Source organism: Diospyros lotus, chromosome 6, assembly GCF_014633365.1.
Source record: "Diospyros lotus cultivar Yz01 chromosome 6, ASM1463336v1, whole genome shotgun sequence".
NCBI classification, from domain to species: domain Eukaryota; kingdom Viridiplantae; phylum Streptophyta; class Magnoliopsida; order Ericales; family Ebenaceae; genus Diospyros; species Diospyros lotus.
In genome coordinates, this window is record NC_068343.1 from 11,516,332 (window position 1) to 11,541,611 (window position 25,280).

The 25,280-nt window shown below is 36.1% G+C and overlaps 3 protein-coding genes across 3 annotated transcripts; 1 reads left to right on the forward strand and 2 right to left on the reverse strand.

Annotated features, from left to right (window-relative positions):
* Window positions 1–213: 213 nt before the first annotated feature.
* Window positions 214–1,944, reverse strand: LOC127803650 (peroxidase 64). The gene is made up of 4 exons (XM_052340051.1): window positions 1,542–1,944; window positions 1,258–1,446; window positions 868–1,030; window positions 214–778 (listed from the first exon to the last, which is right to left on the reverse strand). Exons 1-4 carry the CDS (start codon window positions 1,743–1,745, stop codon window positions 384–386), a joined length of 951 nt encoding a protein of 316 aa, XP_052196011.1. The 5' UTR covers window positions 1,746–1,944; the 3' UTR covers window positions 214–383.
* Window positions 1,945–6,860: 4,916 nt separating this feature from the next.
* On the forward strand, window positions 6,861–16,431 carry LOC127803649 (pre-rRNA-processing protein esf1). Its single transcript, XM_052340050.1, has 7 exons — window positions 6,861–7,602; window positions 7,691–7,765; window positions 8,932–9,158; window positions 10,411–10,573; window positions 14,264–14,392; window positions 14,784–15,484; window positions 15,722–16,431. Exons 1-7 carry the CDS (start codon window positions 7,009–7,011, stop codon window positions 16,011–16,013), a joined length of 2,181 nt encoding a protein of 726 aa, XP_052196010.1. The 5' UTR covers window positions 6,861–7,008; the 3' UTR covers window positions 16,014–16,431.
* A 1,630-nt stretch (window positions 16,432–18,061) lies between these two features.
* On the reverse strand, window positions 18,062–25,243 carry LOC127803268 (aspartyl protease family protein 1-like). The gene is made up of 10 exons (XM_052339371.1): window positions 24,731–25,243; window positions 24,464–24,599; window positions 21,210–21,445; window positions 20,751–20,975; window positions 20,493–20,628; window positions 20,337–20,410; window positions 20,161–20,260; window positions 20,009–20,066; window positions 19,223–19,294; window positions 18,062–19,124 (listed from the first exon to the last, which is right to left on the reverse strand). Exons 1-10 carry the CDS (start codon window positions 25,027–25,029, stop codon window positions 18,904–18,906), a joined length of 1,557 nt encoding a protein of 518 aa, XP_052195331.1. The 5' UTR covers window positions 25,030–25,243; the 3' UTR covers window positions 18,062–18,903.
* Between the last annotated feature and the right edge of the window lie 37 nt (window positions 25,244–25,280).

Consider the following 25,280-nt stretch of genomic DNA (forward strand, 5'->3'; position numbering starts at 1 on the left):
CTCCAGGAATTTCCTATTGGACGCTATCAAGACTTTGATCTGAATTTGAACTACTTATCATCCTTGGCAGGAGAATCTCCTTGGGTGCTGTTTGCATTTTGTAGTCTGACATCTAAGTTCAGAGCAGGAAGACTCTCCTTAATCTGAGTCTTCAGCATGCATTTTGTGGTATACTGTCACTCATCCATAGCTGGATACATGGGCCCCAAAAACTTGGAAGCTAGCGCTAAGAACATCTACATACATTTCATATTATACTGCTTTGACTTTGTTACATTGAGGCAGCCACTTGATTTATGGTTCTCAAACGAAGGACACAACATAACTATTATTACACTCCAGCTAAATAAACTTTAAGAATAGAAGGAATATGATTGAGTTTACTAATTGACCACCCTGCAGTTCCTTCTGACCTCCTGACCTCCTGTGAGGCTGCTCATCTTGATCATGGAGTTCACAAAGGCCTTGTAGAAAGCTGCCCTTGAGGTAGCAAACTTGGATACTAGACCCTTTGTCTTTGGAAAATCAATCAAAGCTTGATCTGAAGTGAATAGGGCTTTCCTTTGCATGATTAGCTTGTAGTAATTGTTGTCAAAGGTTGTTGAAGAAGGATCCATGTTGGCGCCAGCATTCTTGGCGGCGTTGTGAGCCGGGCAAACGCTCTTCAAGCTTGCTGCAAAGGATGGGTGAATTGAAGGGTCAATTTCATGCGTGGGGCTGAAGTTGCGGATTCTGTTCTGGAATGATGAACAATGAGCAAAGCCCAGAGTGTGACCACCTGACAGGAAAAGAGGAAAAGGGTCAGTTTCCTCTGTAGTCAAAATCATGAAAATGATATTATGATTTGGGTTATCGGTGTTTATTGACCTGAGAGGGCAACTAGGTCGTCCAAGGAGAGACCTCTTTGGTTGAAGCTCTTCTGAAGCTGAGAAAAATTGAAGGTGGGAGCTGGCAATTGTATTGTTTCACTCGCCTTTGATGTTCTTCCATCTTTTCTTCCTTTAGGCACAGCCCAATAAGGTCCTCCAGTCTGGAAGCATGATGTCTCAAATCATTATATAGATGCAACAAGTGCGCTTCACTCACAAAATATCATAAGAGATTCAACATAACGTGACTTTGAATATGATAACATCGCCATCTTTAAGATGTTGCTTCTATTAGAATTGTTGCAGATTTAATAGTAAAACATCCCCAAAACTAATCAAATTCACAAAATCTGCTTGTCAGCAATACTGAACGTTTTAATCAACTTACCAACATGACTGCATCCCTGGCAGATAAAGCCAAGATGTCAGCACAAGAAACCACACCGGGGCAGGATGCTTCTAGTTCTTTCTTGGCATTGTCAATGACGAAAAAGGCATGCAGAGAAACATTAGGCGGCCCGTCTTTCTCCGCAGTGTTCTTCCCTTTTGAACTTAACAGCACAGAAGCATCACATCCCTTCAACCAAAACAAGTAACACATACGAATCACATTACAGAACCAAGAAAAGTTCTAAAAGCCTCTTGAAATTCAAGTGTTTTCCAGGCTTGTACCCTGATGAAACAATCATGGAAATGCATCCTGAGCAGCGCAGCCGGCACTGTCTTGTCCTGTGCCATGGCGCTTTTGACTGCTTTTGTGACGATTGCATCGACATTGGGGCATGTCTTTTGGTAGTAATTCATACTCAGCGCGTTTCCCAGAGCAGCGAGTGAGAAGACAATCAGTGAGCTCAGAATTGCAGCAATGGCGGCCATGGTACTATGCTAGGAGCTCCAGCTCAAGCTCTTGTTCTTTTGTGCTTGATGGATGGTGCTGGCTGTAACAACGTTATTGATTTATAATGTTCTTGGAGGGGGAGGGACAAGAGATTTGAAAAAGTGGTTGAAGTGAATTTGTTGAGCATGCATGTTAATTATGGGGAGAGAGAGAGAGAGAGAGACAGATTTGAAATGGTGGTTCGAGTGAATTTGCTGAGGTTGCATGTTGATTATGGAGTAGAAATTAAGCATTCCCCACAAGCCAAATCATGTCTCATTTGTCAATGCATTTAGGGCAAGATAATATAAAGAGCATTGTTTTATGGAAAATGGTATATATTTACGAATTAGATAACATTTATACCAAGTAGGATTATCTCATGATGATAGTTTTGATAACATAATTAAATTATTTTAACAGTTGATTTACTTTAAAATCATGAAACCTAAGTTGATGTTCTATATTTATCTTTTGTTTTCATTTTTCTTTCACAAAACCATAACAATTATGATTCATCTTCTATATGCACATCGAATAGACACAAAAGGAATTACATCACATCATCATGCACAAATTCAATTTAATTCTCTACTTATTAAACGCCACGCTGAGAAGACTTTTGTGCCCAACTTTTTTATAGTAATTATATCCAATTTTGTTATGCCATCAAAGAAATACCAACATGGTTTATTCTTTCCGAGTAGTAACTAAATAAAAGTAAATGATGTGCCATTTTGCTTCATCGTGATAAATAGAGCTGTTGGGTGCCCATTTGTATGCATAAATTCTTCTGCTTAATATCGTCATATAGCCTTTCTTCTTCAAAGAATAGCCATTAGTTAATGGCATCAAAAAACAGAACTGAATATTGATTAATTACTAGCTCCAACATAATCACTAGCAAGCTAGCTACCCTACGTGGGATGGCATCGCATAATTGCATGAAGGAAAGCAGCTCCAGCATAAAGACGGCATTAGTTGAATCTTTTTAGAAAACAAATGGTTTAGGTGGTTGGAATGAACCCATCAGTGTCGTTAAATTTTCGTCCAAGTTCAAACTTCATCTTCAAGGCTCGGCTTTATTAGTTATATATAATGTATTGGTATGGAGGTTGACAGAGAGCGACCTGCATGATTGGTTAGCTACATTGTCTATTCTTTCCCTTCTCAATTACAATTATTTATAGATTTCATTTTGCTATTCTTTTCACTCTATCACATGTGTGTCACTTTTAAACGAGTAAAAATTTGTTTCCTATCAATTTTTCTAATCTTACCAAGTTTTGATGAAAATCTCTCTCCAAAATTATCTCGTCAAATCAAATGAGTATAGATAATCTAATCTACCGAAATCAAAATTTTTAAGTACACATCTTAATCTTTTTACTTACCAAAAAATGATACATCTTAAACATATAATATATGACATAACAAAAAATTAAATGTGATATGTGTTCTCTAAATCTCCTCCTTATCTATAACTCACTTTTAAAGTCTCGACGAATTCTAAATTAAGCATTCGAAAGCCCATTTAAAAAATAGTAACTTGTCAAATGAACACTTTTACTCGACTACATCACTATTTTACCATTAATCCAAATCAGTGTAAATTTGTGTTAGCACCACAATTATTCTCTACATGTGTAGCTTAGAATATATTGGAGTAAAATTAAGTAGGACTACCAGAGGAAAAATCTAGGAGTATTTACTGTCATAGAAGAGAAGAGACAAATGGTCAATGACAGTAATAATTCTTATCCATGGCTAATAATTTAGGAGGAATGATGAGATGAGAAACATGCGATGGGGATTTCATTATAGGAATCATGCCGTCTTGTCACCTCGGCAGCTCGGCTTTTCCATGGCTCAATCAGTCCACTTTCCACTCATTTGAATCCAAATATTTTCTGTGTAACGATTCCTATAGTAATTGCCGTGTCCTTCAACCATTCATCGTCCTCTTCCTTTCATTTGTTTCACTGTCAAAGTACTCTACAGTGGCTTCCACTCTTCATCCATGGAACTGTAAAATTATCTTTTCCACTTCAAAATTCATTTGTCAATATTGTAAGAGAACGAATCGTGCATCGGCTACATTAATGATCTCAATGTGTGGACTTTAGTAAGTATATATTAATGTTGACAAAATATTATTACTTAATCAGTGATTCCACTAATTATGTTGCCTGTGAAGAACAAAATGAATGTTAAACTAGTAAAATTCATACAGTCGTTTTTTATCCATTAAGTTGGATTTACACTTATTTTTAAGTTTTATTTATTCTATAAATGCGGGATGCAATGTGTAAAGATTTGAAACAAAATGAGTTATTTGATTGGGGCTTAAAATCAAATTCTCATCCGTCAAATCTTGGTTTGTACCATCAAGTTGTTTGTTTAAGATGATGAATGGTTAACTCATGAGAGGGCAAAAGGTATAAATATGCCCTTAACTTTATCCTTTGAGTCATTTGGTTCTCTCAATTTTAGAATGAACCTATCATGTCCTTCAATTCTTAATTTTGAAACAATCACACCCCTTATTTGACAATTGGGAACGCGTTAATTACACATGCTATGCAAAACCCTTCTCATCCACAATGCCATTTACAAATCTATTGGGGAGGCCTCCATCCATAATGTCGACAAAGCAAGAAAGGGAGGCTAGAAATGGGCTAGCCGCGAGGGAGGTGCACGATCAATCTAGCGATGCAAATCTTGACATATATAGCATAGTGGCGATTGAGGAAGATCAGTTGGTTTGTTGATCAAAGTGAGGAAAGCTAGATCGGAGTCTCAAGTCTTTTGGTCATCTTCCTCGTGTTTCTTCGTGCGATAGGCGGTCGGTTAATCGATGCAATGGAGATCGGTGGTTGGTTTAATGGGTCTCTTAGTCTTCTTCCTCGTGCTTCTTCACGCGATGGAGATCTATCGATCGGTGCAAGGGAGGCCAAATCGACACAATGGGTTTCCTGGTCGTCTTCCTCGTGTGAGAGATGTTGTTCAATCAGGGCGATGGAGGTCAATGGTTAGTTCATCGTCTTTTTCATCTTCCTAGTCGGTGGGTCATCAATGGCAATACAATTGACCCATCACATTGTTGTACCACGCATGACTTCACACACAATACTAATAGGAAAAATATGTGCATGATTGGTCCAAAATTGCAAGGTAATATGTGTGATTATTTCAAAATTAAAAGTTAAGATACTTTAAGTTGAGGGGGTCAAATGGCTCTGGGGACAAAATTGGAGGGTATATTTATGTGTTTTTTTTCCTGACAAAAGTGGCCATTTTCACTATTTGAGTTTCGCCTAGTCTTCCCTAGTTCAAGTTTGAGGGATGGAGACTTATGATAATCTTATCCAAATTTGATAGGGGTTTAATCAATTTTTTTTGGACATTATTTGTATGTTAGATTAAGTCACTGGATGTTATAAAAATGTATAAATCACCTTTCGATGTAGAACTTACTCAGATTGCTATGTAAAGTATATTTCAAAATTAGTTTTGAATGTCATACTAAAATAAACAACGTAAGTACTTTCTCAACTTGAACACATCAACACTGGTACTTGCTTGAAAAATAAACAATCAATAACCACAAGTTATAATAATATTGTTTTATAAATGTTATAATAAAATAATATTTTAATTATTATTTTAAAAGACAAATTTATTTACTGTAGGAAAATATTCATTCAAAATATTTTAGGATTTGTTTGGATAAAAAAAAAATAATTAAGATTTTGATTTTTGATTGTGCCATTCACCACAACTAAAGGCCTCGCCAAGGTTGCACCAAGCCCGCAAATCCAACTTTATGGGCTACAATATTGGGTCGAGCTCAAGCCTCTTCAAGAGAAACGAATTGGGCCTACCCTCACTGGCAATCTATATTTTGGCTATTTATAGGTGATAATAATTAACAAGTTATAGTTTATTTTTTAAAATTAATATTTAAATGAAGGTTAAAATTAGTAAAATGGTGAAATTAAATACCTTATAATTCAGTATAAACTATATTAATTCAGTATATTAGTCATTTATCAATTATAAAAAGTAAAATTATAATAACTATTTCTGAAGTTTAACTTAATTGCAAGAATCATTCTTTATATTTTAAAATTAACAATAATCTCTTATATTGTTAAATAAAAGAATAATATAACATCATTCATTCTATCTTATTTTTAATCTATTCTTTCTTATATCTTCTCTAATTTTAGAAAAATAAAAAAAATACAAATGGTTATCCAAAATTTTTGATTATTTGAAATGAGAGGAAAAATAATTTCTAGATTTACAGGGTTTATTGAAAATGAATAAACCTAAAAAAAGAATTTGTGGCATATATGATGAATTTATATATATTTATTTATCTATAAGGTTGACTTAAGGCATAAGTCACTAAAGTTTAAGCTTAGACCCTCTAAGAGAGGGGGGATGGTACTCTAAGAAAATGACAAGTGACACCAAAAAGAGAAAGTGTCGGAAGAAAGAGACTGCGAACACCAACGGAATGAGTGGACACTGATGAGAGCCATGAGACCAAGAGAAATAGTCACCGATGGGAGGAAGGAAACGAAGAGTTAGAAATAATAGACGTACAATCGCAAGTTAGGCGATGGTAATGCTACTCAATACTCATGTAAGACGGAAAAAAAGAGTTACTATTAATTGTACTACTTTGTCGACTACTTAGGGCCTCACTAACTCTTAAACCAATCATATTCGTCTATGTACATAAACATAGACTCATCGTAGATGAATTCCATATTCTTGAAACAAAAAAATTTATAGTTAGTTCTGTTAATATTATAAAAGAATTATCGTTCTTGCTATTTTGTTTTTGTTGAAAATAAAAAAGAAGAAAATAATTTTTAAATTATAAAAGAATTTTTTGGTTATTTTTAAATTTCTAATTATAGTTAACTAACAACATAAAAAGAATTGCATTATAGTATTAAAGTTTATGACTACTCGTTGTATTTTTTTAAATGTTAAAGATAATTTTTATAATTATCTTAAATTTAAAGGATATAATGTGTACTTATTTAAGAAAAGCAAAATCAGACTCTCCCGGTTAAATCCGGATGCGGTTCGGATCTGGGAAATCACCGATCCATTAGGGAGCATAGCCGCTAAAATCTCTGTTGACCCTTTCTAGGGTTTATGGTCGCCGAAGACGAATGATCAGAAAGCTCCGTTACTCTCCTTCCGGTTCTGATTTCCACAGCGAAGAACAGTTTATTTACAATGGGTTCAAAGAACAAGAAATCTAAAAAGAGCATTGGAGAGGAGCCAAAGAACGAGGCTGACCCAAGTAACCGTGCGCAGAATGGCGGCAATCGCCGTGGGGGCGGAAAAGTTGTCATCACGGACCCCCGGTTCGCATCTGTGCACTCCGACCCTAGGTTTGCGAAGCTTTCGAAGCACAAATCCAAGGTTGCGATTGACTCTCGCTTCGACCGCATGTTCACCGACAAGAGTTTCTCTTCGTCCTCCGCTCGGGTTGACAAGCGAGGTAAGCCGAGGAAGGACTCTGCCTCGCAGAACGCTCTCAAGCACTACTACCGCCTCGAAGAAGAAGGAGAGAAATTGAAACGCAAAGCGCAAGCGGAGGACAAAGGCACCGAAAGTGATCAGGAGAGCGAAGAGAGTGAGGAAGAGTTGAAGAAACCTGGTGGACAATCCTCCAATTTGGAGCCGGAAATTGAATCGGATGCGTCGGAATCGGTAGAAGAAGGTGACGAGGAAGCAGGCGAAGAGAGCGATGAGGATTCTTCGACCGACACTACGGTTACGGACGACGAAGATGTGATTTATTCGGAAGAGGATAATTTCGTACAGGTGAAATTGTGAGAATCATAATTTCTAAATGTGTTGACAGAAGACTATGTTAAAACCAAGTTTTGTTTTGCAATTTCATATGGAACAGGAGGAAGATGTGGCAGAGATCGACAAAGAAACTTGCAGACTTGCTGTAGTTAATTTGGATTGGCGTTATGTAAAGGTGTGTCAGTAATATCTGTTTTGAAGTTACCTATGATGCATTTCAATGTTGAAGGTTATGACACGAACAAATGTTATTGTACCTTCATATGCAAACAAGCAATTGGTCGATGGAAACTTTGTGCTCTAACAGTCACAAACCATTAAGGAACTTTCACAGGACTTCTAGACACATCCACACACAAAAGAAAAAAAAAATGGTGCTTTTCATCCGTGTGTCGGTATTTATTTATTTTTTTCACGTGTCTAATTCAATTTTCTCTGTCTTTTTGTGCGGACATTCTTGTTCTCTGTCTAATTTTATGCATAATTCAAGTGGCACCCTACGGAACTTTGTTGGGAGGAAATTATTTCACTTTGAGTATTGCAGGCAATTTGGTAATGCTGAGAGTAGTATAAGTGCCTTCTTTTTGACAGTTTCATTAGGATGCCACTCAGTTGATTGGTATAAGAGAGCTGTTGGTCATGCCAATTTTTAGTAAGGAACAGCTTGCTGAGGTAGTATGGTCTACTCATAAGCTTGCAGTGTTGATAATTGCGTCTTTTTAAGCTGGTTTTAAACTGAGTTTCAGGTTGTGAGATTTAGAAGTTACTATTGCTAGAGTACATGTGGAGTTCATATTCTTACGTGAAAATCTGTTTTAATTTTTGGTTTGGTAAAATTGTTCCTGCAGACTGTTCTGAATGTTACAACTTTGTGCTTGTGACTTACACTTGGTGTATTAATAATTTTCTTATGTTTACAAAATTGCTGGCTTTTCCATTCAGGGATGGCCTTACAAATATGCCTGTTGCTCATTAAAGTTGTTTGCCAGCATTCACAAAGATTCACTTCCTTCTTCAATTGCATGGAAACAACAGCCATTTCCCCCTTTTTTAATACTTCAATAAAACCTCCCGTGTATATGAACTATTTCTCGTACTTCATGGTCCAAATATTTCAATAATCTTGATTCTTGTTTCCTTAGCGTTCAGTAGCCAGTGACCATTCTTATTATTAAGCATCATCTCAGTACTGTCTCTATCTCTTTCTAGTGTTTTGACATTTATTTGCAGAGAACACTTGGCGTTCCTAGTAAAATTCCCCCCTACCTCCCCCTCCCCCTCCCCCCCCCCCCCAAAAAAAAAAAGTGTCTGCTTACTCCAGTCAGCTCTTTTTGTTTGTAGGCAGTTGATTTGTATGTATTATTGAGCTCATTTCTCCCTAAAGTGGGTCAGATCTTATCAGTGGCTGTCTATCCATCTGAGTTTGGACTTAAGCGAATGGAAGAAGAAGCACTGCATGGTCCAGTTGGCTTATTTGATGATGATAAAGAGAAAAATGAGAGTGATGATGATGATGATGATGAAATTGACAATGAAAAATTGCGGGCATATGAATTAAGTAGGCTGAGGTATTTTCATGTTAATTCATATCTTTGTTTGCAAGCTTAAAAGTTTTTGGGCTTTCTGTTGCTATTTTGCATGTGCTTAACTGGGATTGCTTGCCTTTTCCCCATCTGTGGAAAAGATGGGGCTGTGGTATGCTTTGTCTAGAAGTTGGAGGGGCAGTAACGACTAATTCATGAACATAGTTGCACTACAACCATAGTTAGTGCTAGGGGCAGCTCTGTGCTCCTCTCCACAATTGAGGTGAGGCACCATCCTAGGCACGTGCCTCTTACGCCTTATGGCAAAACCTAAAAAGATTAAAACAAACTTATATCAAACCTTAAAAACATTAAAACAAACATATATCAATTATCAAACCCTAAAAACATTAAAACAAAATCCTATCAGCTATCTGATAGATGTTAAAATGACAAAGTAGATCTATCTTCAATCCTTACTGTTCATCAGCAGATTTGACTATCAAATCTCTATTCAAGCATTCAACTTAGCGGTGTGGTGCTTCATTCTTACTCTTCATCAGCAAATTCGACTATCAAAGGAGTTTTCTTTTTTTAAATCTATTTTTATTTCTGAAAGTCTTTAGCTTTATTTCGTCATTGGAGAATCTGTTTCTTATCAATATAAAAGCATATTTGGGTAGATCAGTTAGGGGCGAGCCTGTTGGTGGTGGCCAGAGGTCTGTCTTGTTAAAATATGAATTGAGAAGTTAGACTATGATTTAAAGAATATTTGTGATTTGCTGTGTGCAAATTGTACTTCATTTACTTGCTCTTCATTTTATGAATTTGTCTATTTGTGTTAAAACTTGAAATTTGAAACAATGGTTCAAGTTGATGTTTTAGACTTCTAGTACTTTGTTGAGATAATATTAGTTGTTATTATAGTATTGGTTATTTCTCACTCATGATTTTTTGAGCTTGCATTTATCTCTTTATGGTTATATATTGAAAACAATGGTGTATAAGTATTTTACACACCTTTTGAATAAATCATAAATGTGCACCTTGTGTTCATGGGGCGCATGCCTTGCATCTCTAGCCTTGGCTCCAAGCACTCTTTGGTTCTTAGTGTGCCTTTTACATCTATGAATACAACCAAGTTACTGTGGGACTTTCTACAAAAGATAGTATTATTATTATTTTTATTTATTATTATTATTTTTTGTTTGATGTACTTATGTCTTTCTCTGTTATGGTCTTATCTTTTATATTGAGCAACAATGCCAAGCCATACTTTTATCTGTTTCCACTTCAGGTACTATTATGCTGTTGTGGAATGCGATTCGATTGCTACAGCAGATTACCTTTACAAAACTTGTGATGGTGTTGAGTTTGAACGATCATCAAATAAGCTAGACCTGAGGTTTATTCCTGACTCCATGGAGTTTAAACTTCCCCCTCGTGATGTTGCAACAGAGGTATTTTTTAACCTATTTAGACAAATTGTACACTAGATAATATTTAACTTCATACTATGCGTGAGAGGTTTTAGCTGGACAAATTTAAACCAGAAGCCTAAACTCATGGAGTCATGGTAACTCATTTGGATTGACATTTGAGATGTGGGGGTTGGATCCTGATTAAATCAGTCTCTGCTGATGCTAGAGGCACAGAGTAACAATTTGAAGCAACACCTGTTTAGATGTTATGCACTACATCCTCTTTAAGGGAACAAATGGTTACATGCTATAAAGCACGGACACTTCCTAGGAGCTGCCTTACTGGTGTCGCTGGTGCGTTGGACACTTTGACATGCCTCCAATAAATGCGGGACATGCTCACGTGGCGTGTCCAACACTTTCTTAAATTTTTCTAGAAGGATACAAGAGGGCACACGTGTCCCCTATGTGGACACTTTGAAGACTAAAAGATTAAGTTTTTCATTTTGATTTTATTTTTCTGACATGGCAATTACATGATTCTTTTGTTTTTTTGTGTTTTAATTGCATAACTGTTCAGTTTGCACACCTTTTGCACTTCTATTCTCTAGCACTTTGAACATCAATTGGATTGTGAGGGACGAAGATGATTGGACTAGGAGTTGATTGCTAATTAGATTAGAGTTATTCATTTGGAATTTTGGCTTATGAATTTTAAATGCATATTTATGAGTTTGGAATATAGTTTTGATACTTTATTTTGCCATTAAAAATATAAAAAATTATTTTATCAATTAAAGTATCTCAACCGTGAAAATGTGGTGTTGTTGTATCCCATGTTAATGTGTTCATGCTTCTTGGCTAACATGTCATATCTTTTACAAGTGCACCTTTGCAACACTTCGTGACGTCAACTCTAGTGAGTAGTATCAGATCTTCCATGTTTTTATAACTTTCTCTACCTCTATTGTCCCGTCTTGCTCCTCATGTATATCCTAACCCTGATGCTAAGAATTGTATCTTTTTGGCATGATGGATAAACCAATATTTATTATGAAAACAACAAGAAGAATAACATATCAAGCCAGCCTTATTTCTACTATGTCTTGTCGGTTACATAAATTCTAGATTGCTGACCATTTTTATCTATGGTTTTATCTTCTAAGGTCCTTATAACTCATATCATATCTAAGAGTCTCCCACCAAATTTTTCTTTGATCATCCTTTAGCTCTTTTATTATTGTGTTTGTTTTCATTCCGTCACTTTCCATGCATTTTTATTGGTTTTATTTTCACACAACTAAATTGTCTTTGTTAACTATAGGACCAATTATACACACGATAAATCCCCACTTCTCACAGCCAACTCACAACCAATAGAACAGAAATAGAATAACAGATAGCAGAGGAAATCAAAACAACAACAGAAAGTAAATGAGGCAGGAAGACTTATCCTGGTTCAGGCACTCCCTTAGGATAAAATGCCCTATATCCAGACTGCCGAAGACCTGATAGAATCCACTAGAAAGCAATAGAATTACAGCACTCTCTCTCGCACACACTTGGCTATTAACAGTAGCCTTCCCTCCTGAGAATACAAGGACCGAGCGCTGCTCTCTCTCAATTCTCTCTAGAGACTGTGCAAGACTTAACAGAAAAGAATGAATGAATCCTTCATGACTGAGAACCTATCCGCCTCTATTTATAAGGGATAGAGGCAGTTACAACAGGGGACTAAAATGCAATTATATGAAATAATAGGACTGCCGGTACTAACTTATAAGAGTTAGTTTCCGTTACATTTTAGATTCATAAAATATAAAAATACAAAATTATTCCTAATTACATTCTAAGACCCTCTCCCGAGAATTGAATGCTAACTAATGCAAACCCTAACGGTCTTAATTGTGTCTCATCAATGTCTTCAATAGGAGTCATTCCAAGGATGCAAAAAAAACCGTCCCTGCAGAGACCCGCTGGTTGGGGTGGGGTTAACGGCCTTTGACCAAGGTTTGGGGCAAGGCAAATTCCTGATAATTTTTTTTTTGGGGGGCGAGGGTGGGATTAGTAACCTCCAGCCTGCCGTATATAGTATACAAATAAATTTAACATTATATTTATATGGTATATATAAATATGAAATTATAGAATATATTTTATAATATGTTATTTCATCAGTTATAGATTATTTTTATATAATGAGTGAACAAGCAGCAATTTGCTTACTTGATTAGAATTAATTTTTTAATAGCTTGTAATATTTTCCTTGTTATTATTCTAAAATAATTAATATAAAAAAATTTGAAATTTTTTGGGGAAAGGGGATCCCTGTTCCTGCCTTGTCTCCATTGGGGGCGAGGTTGGGGTTTAGTTTTGTTTCCTGTCGGGATAGTGGTGGGGTTCTGCGCATGGCTGAGGCTGCGCAGCCCTGTTGCCATCCCTTCTCCAACCTTATTATGTATGGACAACTTCATTTATAATTTTGTCTTTTCTTATATAGGCTTGCATCTATCTATATCCTCATCTCAGTTATGTTCATATTTTGTATAAGTTGATGTCATACCACAAAGTTGATCATATAATTGTTTTATAAAATTTTCTTTTAGGTTTACAGAATCATACCATCTTATTGAACTTTGAATGTTCTTTTTCATTTAACCATTGTGCCTTAATTCTATCGGTAACATCTAGGGTGATCATTTTGTTAACTCGATCACTTATAAAAGAATTTAGTAACTAAATCGAATTAACTGAATTTATATATAACAAAAAAGAATTGAATTGAAAATTTAAAAGCCAATTTAGCCAAAATGACTGAAATTAACAAAAAGTAACCTAAATGTCTGAAGCTAATCAAATAATCAAACTTTATTCAAAACAATCAAAATTAAGTTTGGCATGAATTTAAGATATATTAATAAGTATAATTTTGGCCATAGACATCAATTACGGTTTAATTTGGTGGTAATTTTCTAAAAAACCTAAAAGTATTTTTTTTAAAATAATCATATACTTCAGTTAATTTGGTTAAAAATCGAACCTAAATTGAAAAGCAATTGTGTTTTTTGGTATATAAAAACTGAACCGAACTGAATTTAATAAATAACTGAATCAAACTAACTGAAATTAATCAGGTTGGTTCAGAAATTCAGCCTTGAATGAATAATGCTTATCCCTAACAATATCTTCAGTAATCTGCACATCTATTTTGGGTGATTGATCCAAGAAATTTGAACTGATTTTTTTGGAATGACTCGATTCTAAAGTTTTATCATAACATCATTCAAATTTATATTTTTACTAAACTTATTTTTTATAGTTTTGATTTTCAATACTGTTAACTTAAAGCTTCTAGATTCTAAAGCGTTCCTGCATGTTTCAAGCTTAATATTCACACATTCTTTTGTCTCAATTCACTAGCACAATGTCATCTACAAGTAGCATATAAGAAGACATGTCTATCTGGATATGTTTAGTGGGTTCATCCATTACTAGGGCAAAGAGGTAAACATTCGCAAATTCTTGACCAGCTTTATTATTTGTTTGTTTGAATGAGTTACTTTAGATGTTGTTTGCTTGTACTCTAGTTTTACTTTGTTCTGTTTTATTTGTTTGTTTGTTTGACTGAGTTACTTTAGATGTTGCTCTTCTTTTGATACTAGGCTTGGATTAAACAACGAGGTACTATTATTAGATTTTTGTCTTGTTAATCTTTCTATTTTTACTCAGGCCCCAGCAAACTATGAAGGTTTGGATTTCCATACTAAAGCATTGCAGAATAGTAAAATACATCTTTCATGGGATGAAGATGAACCACAACGTGCGAAGACATTGAAAAGGAAATTTGATGATGACCAGGTAGATTGATGGTTCATTATTTCCTTTTGGAGGGTCCTTGTTTGCTCCTGAATTTACTTGATACCAGCACTTACATATATCTTAATTCTTGTGCTATAATTCCATGCAAATTTGACATAGATCCTTGGCCATTGGAAATGCATGGGGATTTAAACTTATTTCTGCAATTTTTTCCCCAAAACAAAAATTGAGGATTATAGTCAATACTAGTTTCCACTTGAAATGGTGGAAGTAATGACAGCCAAGGAAAAGTTAACAATGAGAATGGCATGAGAGGAGTGAAGGACTGTTCAAATGGTCAAGCATGTGTCATCTGCGGTTAATAAGAAGGAAATTTGGATTCTGCAGTACTCTAGTTCCTATTACTGATACTGGTTCTGTTTTCATGTAGCTAGCTGAATTGGAATTGAGAGAATTTCTGGCTTCTGATGATGGTGTTAGTGATGAAGATGACAATGATGATACCATGGAAGATCAATCGGAAAGGAAACATAAGAAAGAAGACTTGTATCGTGCTCTACTCCAGTCTGGTGAAGGTTCAGATGAAGATGGCGAGGAGGATCAGGATCAGGATATGGAGATCACTTTCAACACTGGTTTAGAAGATCTAAGCAAGCGCTTGTTAGAGAAGAAGGACAAGAAATCAGAAACAGTTTGGGAGGCATATCTTAGGAAGAGGAGAGAAAAAAAGAAAGCCAGGAAGCATAGATCAAAGGATTCCTCAGAGGATGAGAGTGATGATTCTGATCAAGAGCCAAAACAAGATCTGGATGACTTCTTTGAAGAGCCATCAGTTCAAGGAAGTAAGGATGGCAAGGGAAAAAGTGTCCGGAAGGGAAAGAAGCACCAGGAAACATCTAAAGAAGCAGAAGCAAGCAGGGCAGAGCTTGAGTTATTGCTGGCTGATGACCGAGAAGCTGATACTGGCCTGAAGGGATACAATTTAAAACTGAAGAAGGCCAAGGGGAAAAGATCTAAAGAAATTATTGACGAGGCAAAAATACCAACTGCTGACTTTGATGATCCAAGGTTTTCAGCTCTCTTCACGTCACCTATGTATGCTCTGGATCCCACAGATCCTCAGTTCAAAAGGTATGGCCCCTGGATTATAGCTTATGAAGATATGGTTTTTTTCCATAATAAACCCCTTTACTAGTGATGATGCAATTGGATGTGCTTATCACCAATGATTTCATTTCATGCTCTCCTTTGATCATGTAAATTACTAACATTCGGACATATTTGCGGATATATATGTTACTTAATTTACAAGAGACCCTCTCCTCTTATTTGTTGCTTATGCTTATGGACTGGGTGGGTTTGTTGCAGGAGTGTGGCCTATGCTCGGCAGTTAGCACAGAAACAACGGAAGGGTGACCAGGAATTGAGCGGGAAAAAGCAGGAAAAAATATTACCTAGAGAGCAGGCTCAGTTGCATTCTGATGATCCAGTGACAGACAAAAATGAGTTGCGGCCTGATAAATCGTCCTTAAAGAAAGAGAAACACGAGCTATCATCGATGGTTAAGTCAGTCAAGATGAAGTCTAAACAAGTTAAAGTAGCCTCGAGCAGTAATATTCCAGTAAACCGCGAAAAGTTGCGAAGTTTGGCCAGGAAATGAGAGAATCATCCATGCTATCTGCCCTATTATTCGCAGCAGCTTTGCAAGTAAAGCTGGAGTTATGCCGAATGAATATCGGCATTATAAACTGGCATGGGGGATGGGGTGGTTTGTAAGTGCCCAGTGTGGCAGTCAAAGGTGTTGGTTGATTATTGGTCATATCATTAATAATTTTATTTTAGTGGTCATAAGCCGCCTCATAGATTGGTTTTTATTTTTAGGATCCTTTTGTTTCCAAAACCTCGCTCTCTTGCCTGAATCAAAAGTGGGACGGCTGGCTGAGGTGTTCGTGAAGAGGGTGCTTTGTGTACGATTGAAAATTATGTATTACTTCTTTTATCAGGAAAACGTTATTTCACGTCACAATCAGTCTCTGTCGTAGCCTCGGATAAACCAGAAATTGGGTTGGGTTGGGTTAATTCTTCTTTTTATGTTGTTTTTTGGATAATTGCTTACGAAATGCCAGTTAGAAAGTATTTGGATAATTGTTTACATGAAAATTTCAAATTTAATGCTTCTATGGTTAAAAAGTATACACACACACGTGTTTACATGCGTATTATACATGTATGTATATAAATATGTTATATGTATGTACATATAACACAAATTATATGTATGTACATATAATTTGTGTGCGTGTGTATTTATGAATATATGTTGTGTTATATATAGTTCGTATTAATGTATGGACATAAGTATGTGTACGCTTATATATCTATATATATACATACATGTGTATAGCATGTATGTATGTAATAAGAATCATGCTATACATAATTTTTGTACATCTTAGATTAAATAAGGGAGTATTATGACTAAAATATTTTTCGTCTTAAATGCGTCTCACGCGTTTTTATGCGTCTCATGAGAGACTTTTTATTATTGGTATATCTTTATGTAGTTCAAGGTGTATAGAAAAATGTACCAATAACATTTTCCATCCAATAAATCGCCTTTTGAGGTCATTTGAAATTCTCTTTATTTTTGGGTTAAAATCTAATCAATTTAAGTCTTTTAATTTTTACGAACTACACATACAGTAAATTTTAAATTTCAAATTAACAAATGAGACAATGCAAATAGTGCCGTCCAAAAATAGTCTAAAACATTTTTAGTATAACTTCATAACAATATAAGATTATTATATTGTTAAAATGTTACCCACATATTTAAAGGGAGTATGGCTGACTCCAAGGAACAAGCTAGACTGCTCACTAAGCCAAAATCTAGCAAGTCAAACAGAAAATCCCACCTTCAACGTTATGTCATTGTCAAAATTTTGACAAAACCCAAAACCTCACTAGATTTGACGGGTGAAATCTATCAACCCACCCTCACCATCTTTCCTTTCACAACGACCATCAATATTGGAAGAGGCCTTCTCAGAAGTGGGAAAAGACGTAATCAATTAGAGAACTTGGGTTACAGACGTACCGACCAACAGATCTAGAGAAGAGAAGTTGCAGATGTGACGAAAACGTAAATCAAGGCGACAATCACCAGATCTCACAATGACAAGCAGAACAAGCAACGACGTGCTGTTCATCGTCTTCCATATATTTGAGTTTGTGATTTTAATTTTTTTTTTATTTGTATATTGGATGAGTGATATTGTATATTTATGTATTTAGTTATTGATTTGTATATTTGATTATTGATATTGTGTATGCGGGTATTAGATTATTAATTTTTATTTGTGTATTTAATTATTAATTTTGTATATTGTAATATTTATTATTAAATTATAAAATAAATAATAAATTTTTATAGTAGTGAAAATTATAAGTAAGGTAAAATATAATTAAAGTTTATTAATAAATAAAATAGGGAGTAGAAAGGAGAATAGAAAGTGTGGTTAGAGCAAACAAAATCAAAATAGGAAGTGAATTATTTATAATATAACAAAAAAGAAAATATGAAGTTTTGGAGTCAAGCTAAGAGGAAATATAAAAATGTTTATTCCATTTTTTGTTTATTTTGATATTTTTATTCTTTTTTTGGAGAAAATAAAAACAAAATCATGCCTGGTAATACGAAAATATTAAGAGCTCAGTCCATTACTTCCCTGTTACACTTTCTTATTGCAAACTTAAAATATTCCGAGGAAAGTACGAAAATATAAGCAAGCATTGCTTTTGGAAATAGGGGGAAAAGAGAACCGAAGGCTGTGAATAGGAAGGAGGCCTTGAAGCCCCCCATATGTAACTATAATGTTAGATTTTGCTTTTAAAAGATGAGAAATCTCTCTAAAAGTATAATTGCATTGGATCCTTCCCCTCTATAGAGTAAACAAACTCCAATTCCAGCAAAAATGTTCACTAATTATTGATATAAAAGATGTTCCAGGTGCATTGGATGCGAACCATTCAAACCCAAAACTTCCAAGTATACAATCAGATCTAGACTAAACTCCTGAATGAATTATATCTCATTTAGGTTTCTGTCTTTGCACGGCTCAATCTGAAAGGAACAGTTAATAATTTTCCCACTTTGCTCATAGAAATTCAAGTGAATGGCAAAAGTACTAGTTCCCGTTCCTAAACATAAACAGCATGATGCAAAAAGGTTACAAGAACATGCGGGGGGTCCAACAAGGAGTTGGACTTGACTCAACAAATTACGCGTATCCTTCATTTGATGGATCACGTCGTGGCCAAACACAACAAACAAGGAGTGAACAGAGAATGGTGATATGGTGACGTCTTATTGTGTAACTGCCTGCTTATATACAACATGCAGCCGGAACCAAAACATATTCTGGGCGGTGGCTACCCAAATTTTACCCCTAAGTTGGCATGGGGTAAAGATGGTTTTTGGTCGATGAAGAAGGGATGAACTAAAAACTAGTGCTATATGTGACTGCAACTGATTTGTTAAAATAAGGATGCTAGATCAGCAAGAAAAGAGAGACAGTAATGAAGAAAAGTTCAAGGAAACAGCAGGCCAGATCAGAAGCATGACCTCTGAGAGAAGGTGATGCAACTGAAGTTTGAAAACTTCTGTTTTCTGCTCTTGATATTGGAGTCCGATAATTACCTTGTTCAGCAGCAACATCAGTATCCCTGGAGTTGCAGGACTCTGCTGCAATAGGATACTCAATGTCATAACCTGGATAAGGGCCAAACAGATCAATTAGAATTTAATTTTAAGTTCTATGCACAAGATCTTAGGGGTTTTAATTACTTGAAAGGAACAGGAATACTCACAGTCCGACTTCTTCCAGCCAAGGATGAACTTTTCTCTGTCAAATACAATGCGGTATCCAGTCATAAAGTTTTCTGTAACAACATTTATAATCAGTGAATAAGCAATTGCAGTGCACAAACAAATGGAACAGATAACTTTTGAGTAGTTGAGTTTAGATCTTCTATTGAGAGTTCAAAGAGCTACTCTAGTTGTTTCTTCATCCAAGATGGGTATACTGATTAGCATTTTCTACAAATATGGAGCACCAGGCATTCCGAATCCCAGGATTTTTAACACAAGAAAACAGAAACATCAATTATACCAAAAGCTTGTATGATTCAGTTTTTAAAATTAAGCCTATGAAAACGTGGATTTTTTCAATGTGTGTTTTCCAACTTCCAAATATACTAATAAACAAGTGCCAAGGTCAGACAAACTTCAATTTCATGTCCATGGAAACCAAAAGTTGACTTTACCACAATCAAGTTGCACTAGTATGTCCAGATAACAAAAACTTGGAAACAGGGAAACTTAAATTAAATCAAGGCAACTCTTGAAGTTGATGGAGAAACTACTGAAAGTAGCCAACCATAAAGCTGGACTGGACCCTTCATCTTCAAATTAGCTTACACCCCAAAAGCCAAATTAATTATTTTGAAATCCAAGGTTTGAGTAGGACTTCAGGTCCCTGGCATTCATGCACTTGCAAGAATTAAAAACTTTCCTGCTCGATACCCATCTTGCCTACCATCTGTACACGGTAGACATGATAACTTTTATAAAGAATAACTTGGAAGAAGACTTACGTCCAATTATATTGAGTTCTGCACTCTTGATAATAGCCAGGCAATACACAAATTCATGCTGCGATAATTAGTCAAAAATATGTTTCCTTGAGCAGAAGAATAATAAACATAACGGAAGATTTTATTGACACATATTCTTGGGAAAATTTTACCTGTGTGGAGATGATAATAATTGGATCGTAGACAACATATTGGCCTCCACCGTTCATGACTGGACTCACAGTAGGTATCAAACTAGTATTTGCATCTGGACTGTCATTATCAAGACAAACAAAATTATATTTAAGAGCTAGAAAATGGATGATATATCAAATAGAGTTGCCTTTACCTCATGTTGTAACAATATTCAAAAGGTATCATTGGATCAGGTAGATGCCGTCTATCTTGAATTTGGGAGTGGAACTGCATCAAGAACAGAAAGTTCTATGTTCTAGAACTGGTCACTTTGAAGAGAATCTTAATTTTCATCATGTTGAGTGCTTACACTCTCTGAGAGCCTTGTATAAGCTGGGTCAACCAGATATGTGAAAGAGGTCCCAGAGTCAAAGAGGGCTGTCAGATCCAAGTTGATGAAAGTAGTTCCCACACGAGTTTCAGTTACAGATATATTATATGTTGGAATGCAAAAAATGAAATTGGACAAGAGAAATAAAATGAGAATGGTAACAAGCAAATTACAAAGTATAAAAATAGGCTCCATGGATAAAATTAAGCACCAAATAAGTGAGAAATTACCACTTACTGCTTTGGGTTCATATGAAATGGGGTCTCTTCCTGGTCGGGGCTACCTTTATCCCCAAAACTAATCCTTCCAGTCCCATCATGCCCAAAGCACATAGAGAAAGAATCTGCTGTATAACCTTTGCTGGATAAAATGCTAGGAACTGATATCTTCTCCAATCCAAGCCCGAATAAACCATTTGGAGCTGCCACATCTAGAAATGAACCAGTTTGAACCTGTCCGCACCTACAGAGTTCAATTGCTCCTTTATCTCATATTGGATATGCAAAATGGTTTGGTATGCACAGCTCAGGGGCCAGGACACCAATTGAGACATGCTCATATTAAATATCTTGAATGTGCTTCGTGTTGTACTCATTAATATGAGAGGGCCAAATTTCAGAATCAGAGAAAAGTAAAAGAACTCGAGCATTATAGCAATAAAATCCCCAAATTAGTCAGACAAAAAAGGTAACTGACCCAAATATGATGTATGCCTCAACAAATTCTTGATCACTATCTTCTGTCTCCAAGTGCAGAATATCCTCCACCAAGATCCCTGAAGTTGAAGTTGCAGATGAAATATAGGATACCGTATAAGGGCAATGGGCGAAGGTTCCAGAGCATCTATCATGCTGTGTGCACAGATTATTGTTGCAAGTGACTTTTTTGCTTGTTGATGATCCATTAGGATTGTATATGCCAAGTTCAAAATCCTACCATAATTGGATAATTCAGTTCAGGACATATGCATAAGTTAAAAACAAATTCAATAATGGAAACAACAAAAAAAAAAATGAATTCTCTGTGGGTTTGGCAAACTCAAACGCATTACTATTTATCAATGCTCATGTCTTGCCCCTCTATCAGCCAGAAAGGCATACATTGGTGAATTCAGTCATGTATTAATTTAGTGTAAGTTCTTTCTTCATTTAATGTTTCTTTTTCCAACCTTCAGTAAATCTATCCTCAGGTACACCAACAATCTTGTCAAATATTTTATTATATGCAAAAGGACATCAATATCTATCTTTCCCTTCTTAAAACCATTGGCCTTTTCCTGCCAACCATTGATCACATGCAATTAGACAGCGTCATAGAAAAGTACACACATCTCTGGCCATGTAGACTTGGTAGACCCTAAGTACATTTAAATGAGCCTTCTTTCAACGCATGCATTAGAATTTTGGGTCCTTCCTACTCCCTTTTATTAGATTCTCTCCTCATGGATGAACTCCACTCACCTTGGTACTTGTATTAGGAACAAAATATTGCATTTTTTTCTTTATTGTTGTTGGAGAGGAAGAAAAAGGGCAATACATATCCCTGATTAGGTGATTTTTCCCCTTTGGACCTATTTGCAAACAAAGGGAAGAAGAAAACTGGTCCCCATTGCTTGTGATTCTCACAGCTATCAGGGCTCTCAGAAGTCAAGTCAAGTATGTGACAAGAACAGTTTTACCAGATAATTAAACAAAACACTTTAAATGACAAAGTGCATTCTCAACCACAATTAACTTGTGACAGACTCCTCAAATAGTATATACCATTATGGGACATGGACAAACATTAAGACACTGACATTGCAATTCTCTATGTTGATGGCTAATATTAATGTGCTGGAATGTTCTATTTACAACACTACTCACCAGGAAGATGAAAATAAGAAGAATCAGCCTCACATCATCCTTTTCAAGCTTAAACACACTTCAACAAGCTCAACTCCAAGGAAAATAAGGAGTTTGAGTGATGTATATGATAGATGGAACTATTGTGTTGTAGAACCAGAAAATTGTGAAGAAGCCATGGAGGAAGCTTGGAGAAAAGCCATGCAAGAGGAAATTGATGTTATTGAGAAAAATCAGAATTGGCAGCTTGTTGATAGGTCAACAGACAAAGATGTGATTGGTCTGAAGTGGTATACAAGGTAAAACATAATTCTAACCGTTCAGTGCAAAGAAGTGAGTCAAAATTGGTTGAAAAAGACTATCTTGAATGGTTCATAATTGACTTTAATGAAACATTTGCTCCAGTAGCTCGTTTTGACACTCTTAGGGCACTTGTTTGACTAGCACTCACAAAGGCTGGTTGCTATACCAACTTGATGTCCAATCATTCTTCTTGAATAAAGAATTGGAAGAAGTGTGTGCAGAACAACCACGAGGTTTTGAAATTCAAGGTGATGAAGACAAAGTGTACAAGGTCTAGAAAGCTTTGTATGGGCTGAAGCAAGCTCCTAGAGCCTGGTATAGCCAAATTAAGAACTACTTTAAAGGAAAGGGGTTCAGATTCTCAGAAGAAGTAAAAGTGAACCTACTTTGTACATCAAGCATCAATGTAAAGCCAGTGTTTTTATTGTTTCTTTCTATGTTGATGGTTTGGTGTTCTCAATAACGATAACAAATTGGTTGAACATCTATGCTGTTATATAAGCAAACACCAAGTTTTGGTGTTATAACCTGCCAATAAAGTATTCTCCTAAAATACCCTTTATGTATTTTGCTTAAAAAGCAAAACTTATCTAAGTTAAGAACATTTGAACTCAAGACCTTTGAACAATAACCAAGTTTCGGAACAACTTTACCACTATACCAAAACTCATTTTGCTAAAACTTTGCCTAAAAAAAATTAAAATTGAATAGTTACTGTCAAATGCCACCTAATGAATTTTCACTTTATTTTTTTGCATGTGCATAGCACCGGCCACCTCTCTAGTTTCAAGAAAGAGATGATTAAGAAATATGAAAAGAGCGATATGGGTATGTTGCACCATTTCTTTGGTATGGAAATTCACCAAGATGAAAGTGGAGTCTTCATTTTCCAAGAGAACTATGCCAAGAAGATTCTTAAAGAAGTTTAGGATGTATGGCTGCAAATCAATTGAAGCACCCTTGGTCATGAATGAGAAATTGGAGAATGAAGATGGAGCGAAGAAGGTATATGCAGCTCTTTTAGAAGTTTGGTTGGGAACTTCCTTTTATCTCACTGCTACAAGGCCTGATATCATGTTTCCAGCAAGTTTATTTTCAAGATTCATGAATGATCCCTGCCACATTCACTTTGGAGTTGCAAAAAGGGAGTTAAGGTGCATTCAATGTACCATTGGCTATGGAATCAAATATGGCAGGAATTTAGAGTCCAAGTTGATTGACAATTGTGATATTGGCTGGGCCAGTTGTACAGATGGCATGAAAAGCACCTCGGATTATGTTTTCTCATTGGGTTCATGAGTATTTTCACGGTCCTCAAAGAAGCAGTAATCAGTTGCTCAGTCTTCTGCTGAGGCTGAGTATGTTTCGGCAGCTCTTGGAACTTCACAAATCATTTTGCTAAAGAAAATTTTGGAGGACATAAGAGAGAAGCAAAAGGAGGCTACTAAGATCTTGTGGGATTAAGGCTTCTGATTGTTGTTGTTGCTGCTTCAAGTTTAGAGATGAACTAAACTCTGAATGCACACTACTTCCTGATGCCCATACCTTAACCACCTGTAAACTAGATGAGGTCACCATCTTAACGAACATTTGATCCCTTGTCATGTACTCAACTCAACAATAATCCTGGTTACAACAGTCAATGCCTTGGATTACGAAACTAGAGCTTTATAACGACCGTGACCATTTCCTCATGGCAAGATGCTAGGACTCCAGAGCCCACCGGTGAAAATTGAACAACAAGAAACTACGCCAATAGCCCAAAAGATCACCACAAGAGGCAACAACAATAGATGGACATACAGAGCTATAAGGCGTGCCTTCAGTGGGAGCACATTTGCTGCAATCACAGGGCACCCAGAAAAGGTCACTCCCAGTGTCAAGCGCCACCAGAAACTTCAAGCCTGGCGTCCCCAATGTTACAGTCGTATAATGCAAACTAAAAAATCATAAAGAAAAAAGAAAAAAAAAACAATAAGAAAGCAAGGAATCTTAAATCAAGAAGACGTTTAGATACTAAAACAGCATTCTAGAAAGGGAAAAGAAAGAAAAAGATAAAACAGGACGTACAATCCCAAGGAGTTGATGCGGAAAGTGGAGTTTCCGTCAGAGAAGGTGAGCGGTGCATCGGATTCGGAGATTCGGCGGAAGCGGAGCAGCCGATCATGGCCGGCCAATTGGGCGTAGTACTCAATACTTCCCCTCACCGGCCAATTTCCGGCCCGAAAATAGTTCCTGGCGGCCTCGGACCATTTCTTGACTCGTTCCGAGAACCGGTGATGCATTTCTAGGGTAAAAATGCGGCCATTGCCGCTGGGAAACCCCAAAAGCGAGAGCAATAGGATCAAGAAGACACTGAAATATTTCATTTACAAATTTTTTCACTTCGGATTTGATCTCTGAGACAATCAAAAGAAGTGGAATTTGAAACCCTAGACTTTTCACGAATTAAGCAAAAATTTCAGAGGAGGGAGGGGCAGAAGGATGGCTCGTCAGGCAGTCGCTATCTCCATTTGACCGTTGAAGAAGTTGGTTTGTTTTCGAGCTCAGATTTCAAATCAAAACACTCTTCGAGTTCGAGTCATTATCAGAAATTTTCAAAAAAAGTACACTTTCAGCC

Excerpts from the sequence above, each read along its gene's own strand:
- LOC127803268 (XM_052339371.1), bottom strand. The coding sequence starts at position 25,029 with ATGAAATATTTCAGTGTCTTCTTGATCCTATTGCTCTCGCTTTTGGGG. Across the intron at positions 21,446-24,463 it reads AAGGCACGCCTTATAGCTCT|GATTTTGAACTTGGCATATA; the intron begins GTATGTCCATCT and ends CAATTATGGTAG. Across the intron at positions 20,976-21,209 it reads GAGGCATACATCATATTTGG|GTGCGGACAGGTTCAAACTG; the intron begins GTCAGTTACCTT and ends TGAACTCTGTAG.
- LOC127803650 (XM_052340051.1), bottom strand. The coding sequence starts at position 1,745 with ATGGCCGCCATTGCTGCAATTCTGAGCTCACTGATTGTCTTCTCACTC. Across the intron at positions 1,031-1,257 it reads CCAGGGATGCAGTCATGTTG|ACTGGAGGACCTTATTGGGC; the intron begins GTAAGTTGATTA and ends TCATGCTTCCAG. Across the intron at positions 779-867 it reads CGACCTAGTTGCCCTCTCAG|GTGGTCACACTCTGGGCTTT; the intron begins GTCAATAAACAC and ends TTTTCCTGTCAG.
- LOC127803649 (XM_052340050.1), top strand. The coding sequence starts at position 7,009 with ATGGGTTCAAAGAACAAGAAATCTAAAAAGAGCATTGGAGAGGAGCCA. Across the intron at positions 9,159-10,410 it reads TATGAATTAAGTAGGCTGAG|GTACTATTATGCTGTTGTGG; the intron begins GTATTTTCATGT and ends TTTCCACTTCAG. Across the intron at positions 15,485-15,721 it reads ACAGATCCTCAGTTCAAAAG|GAGTGTGGCCTATGCTCGGC; the intron begins GTATGGCCCCTG and ends GGTTTGTTGCAG.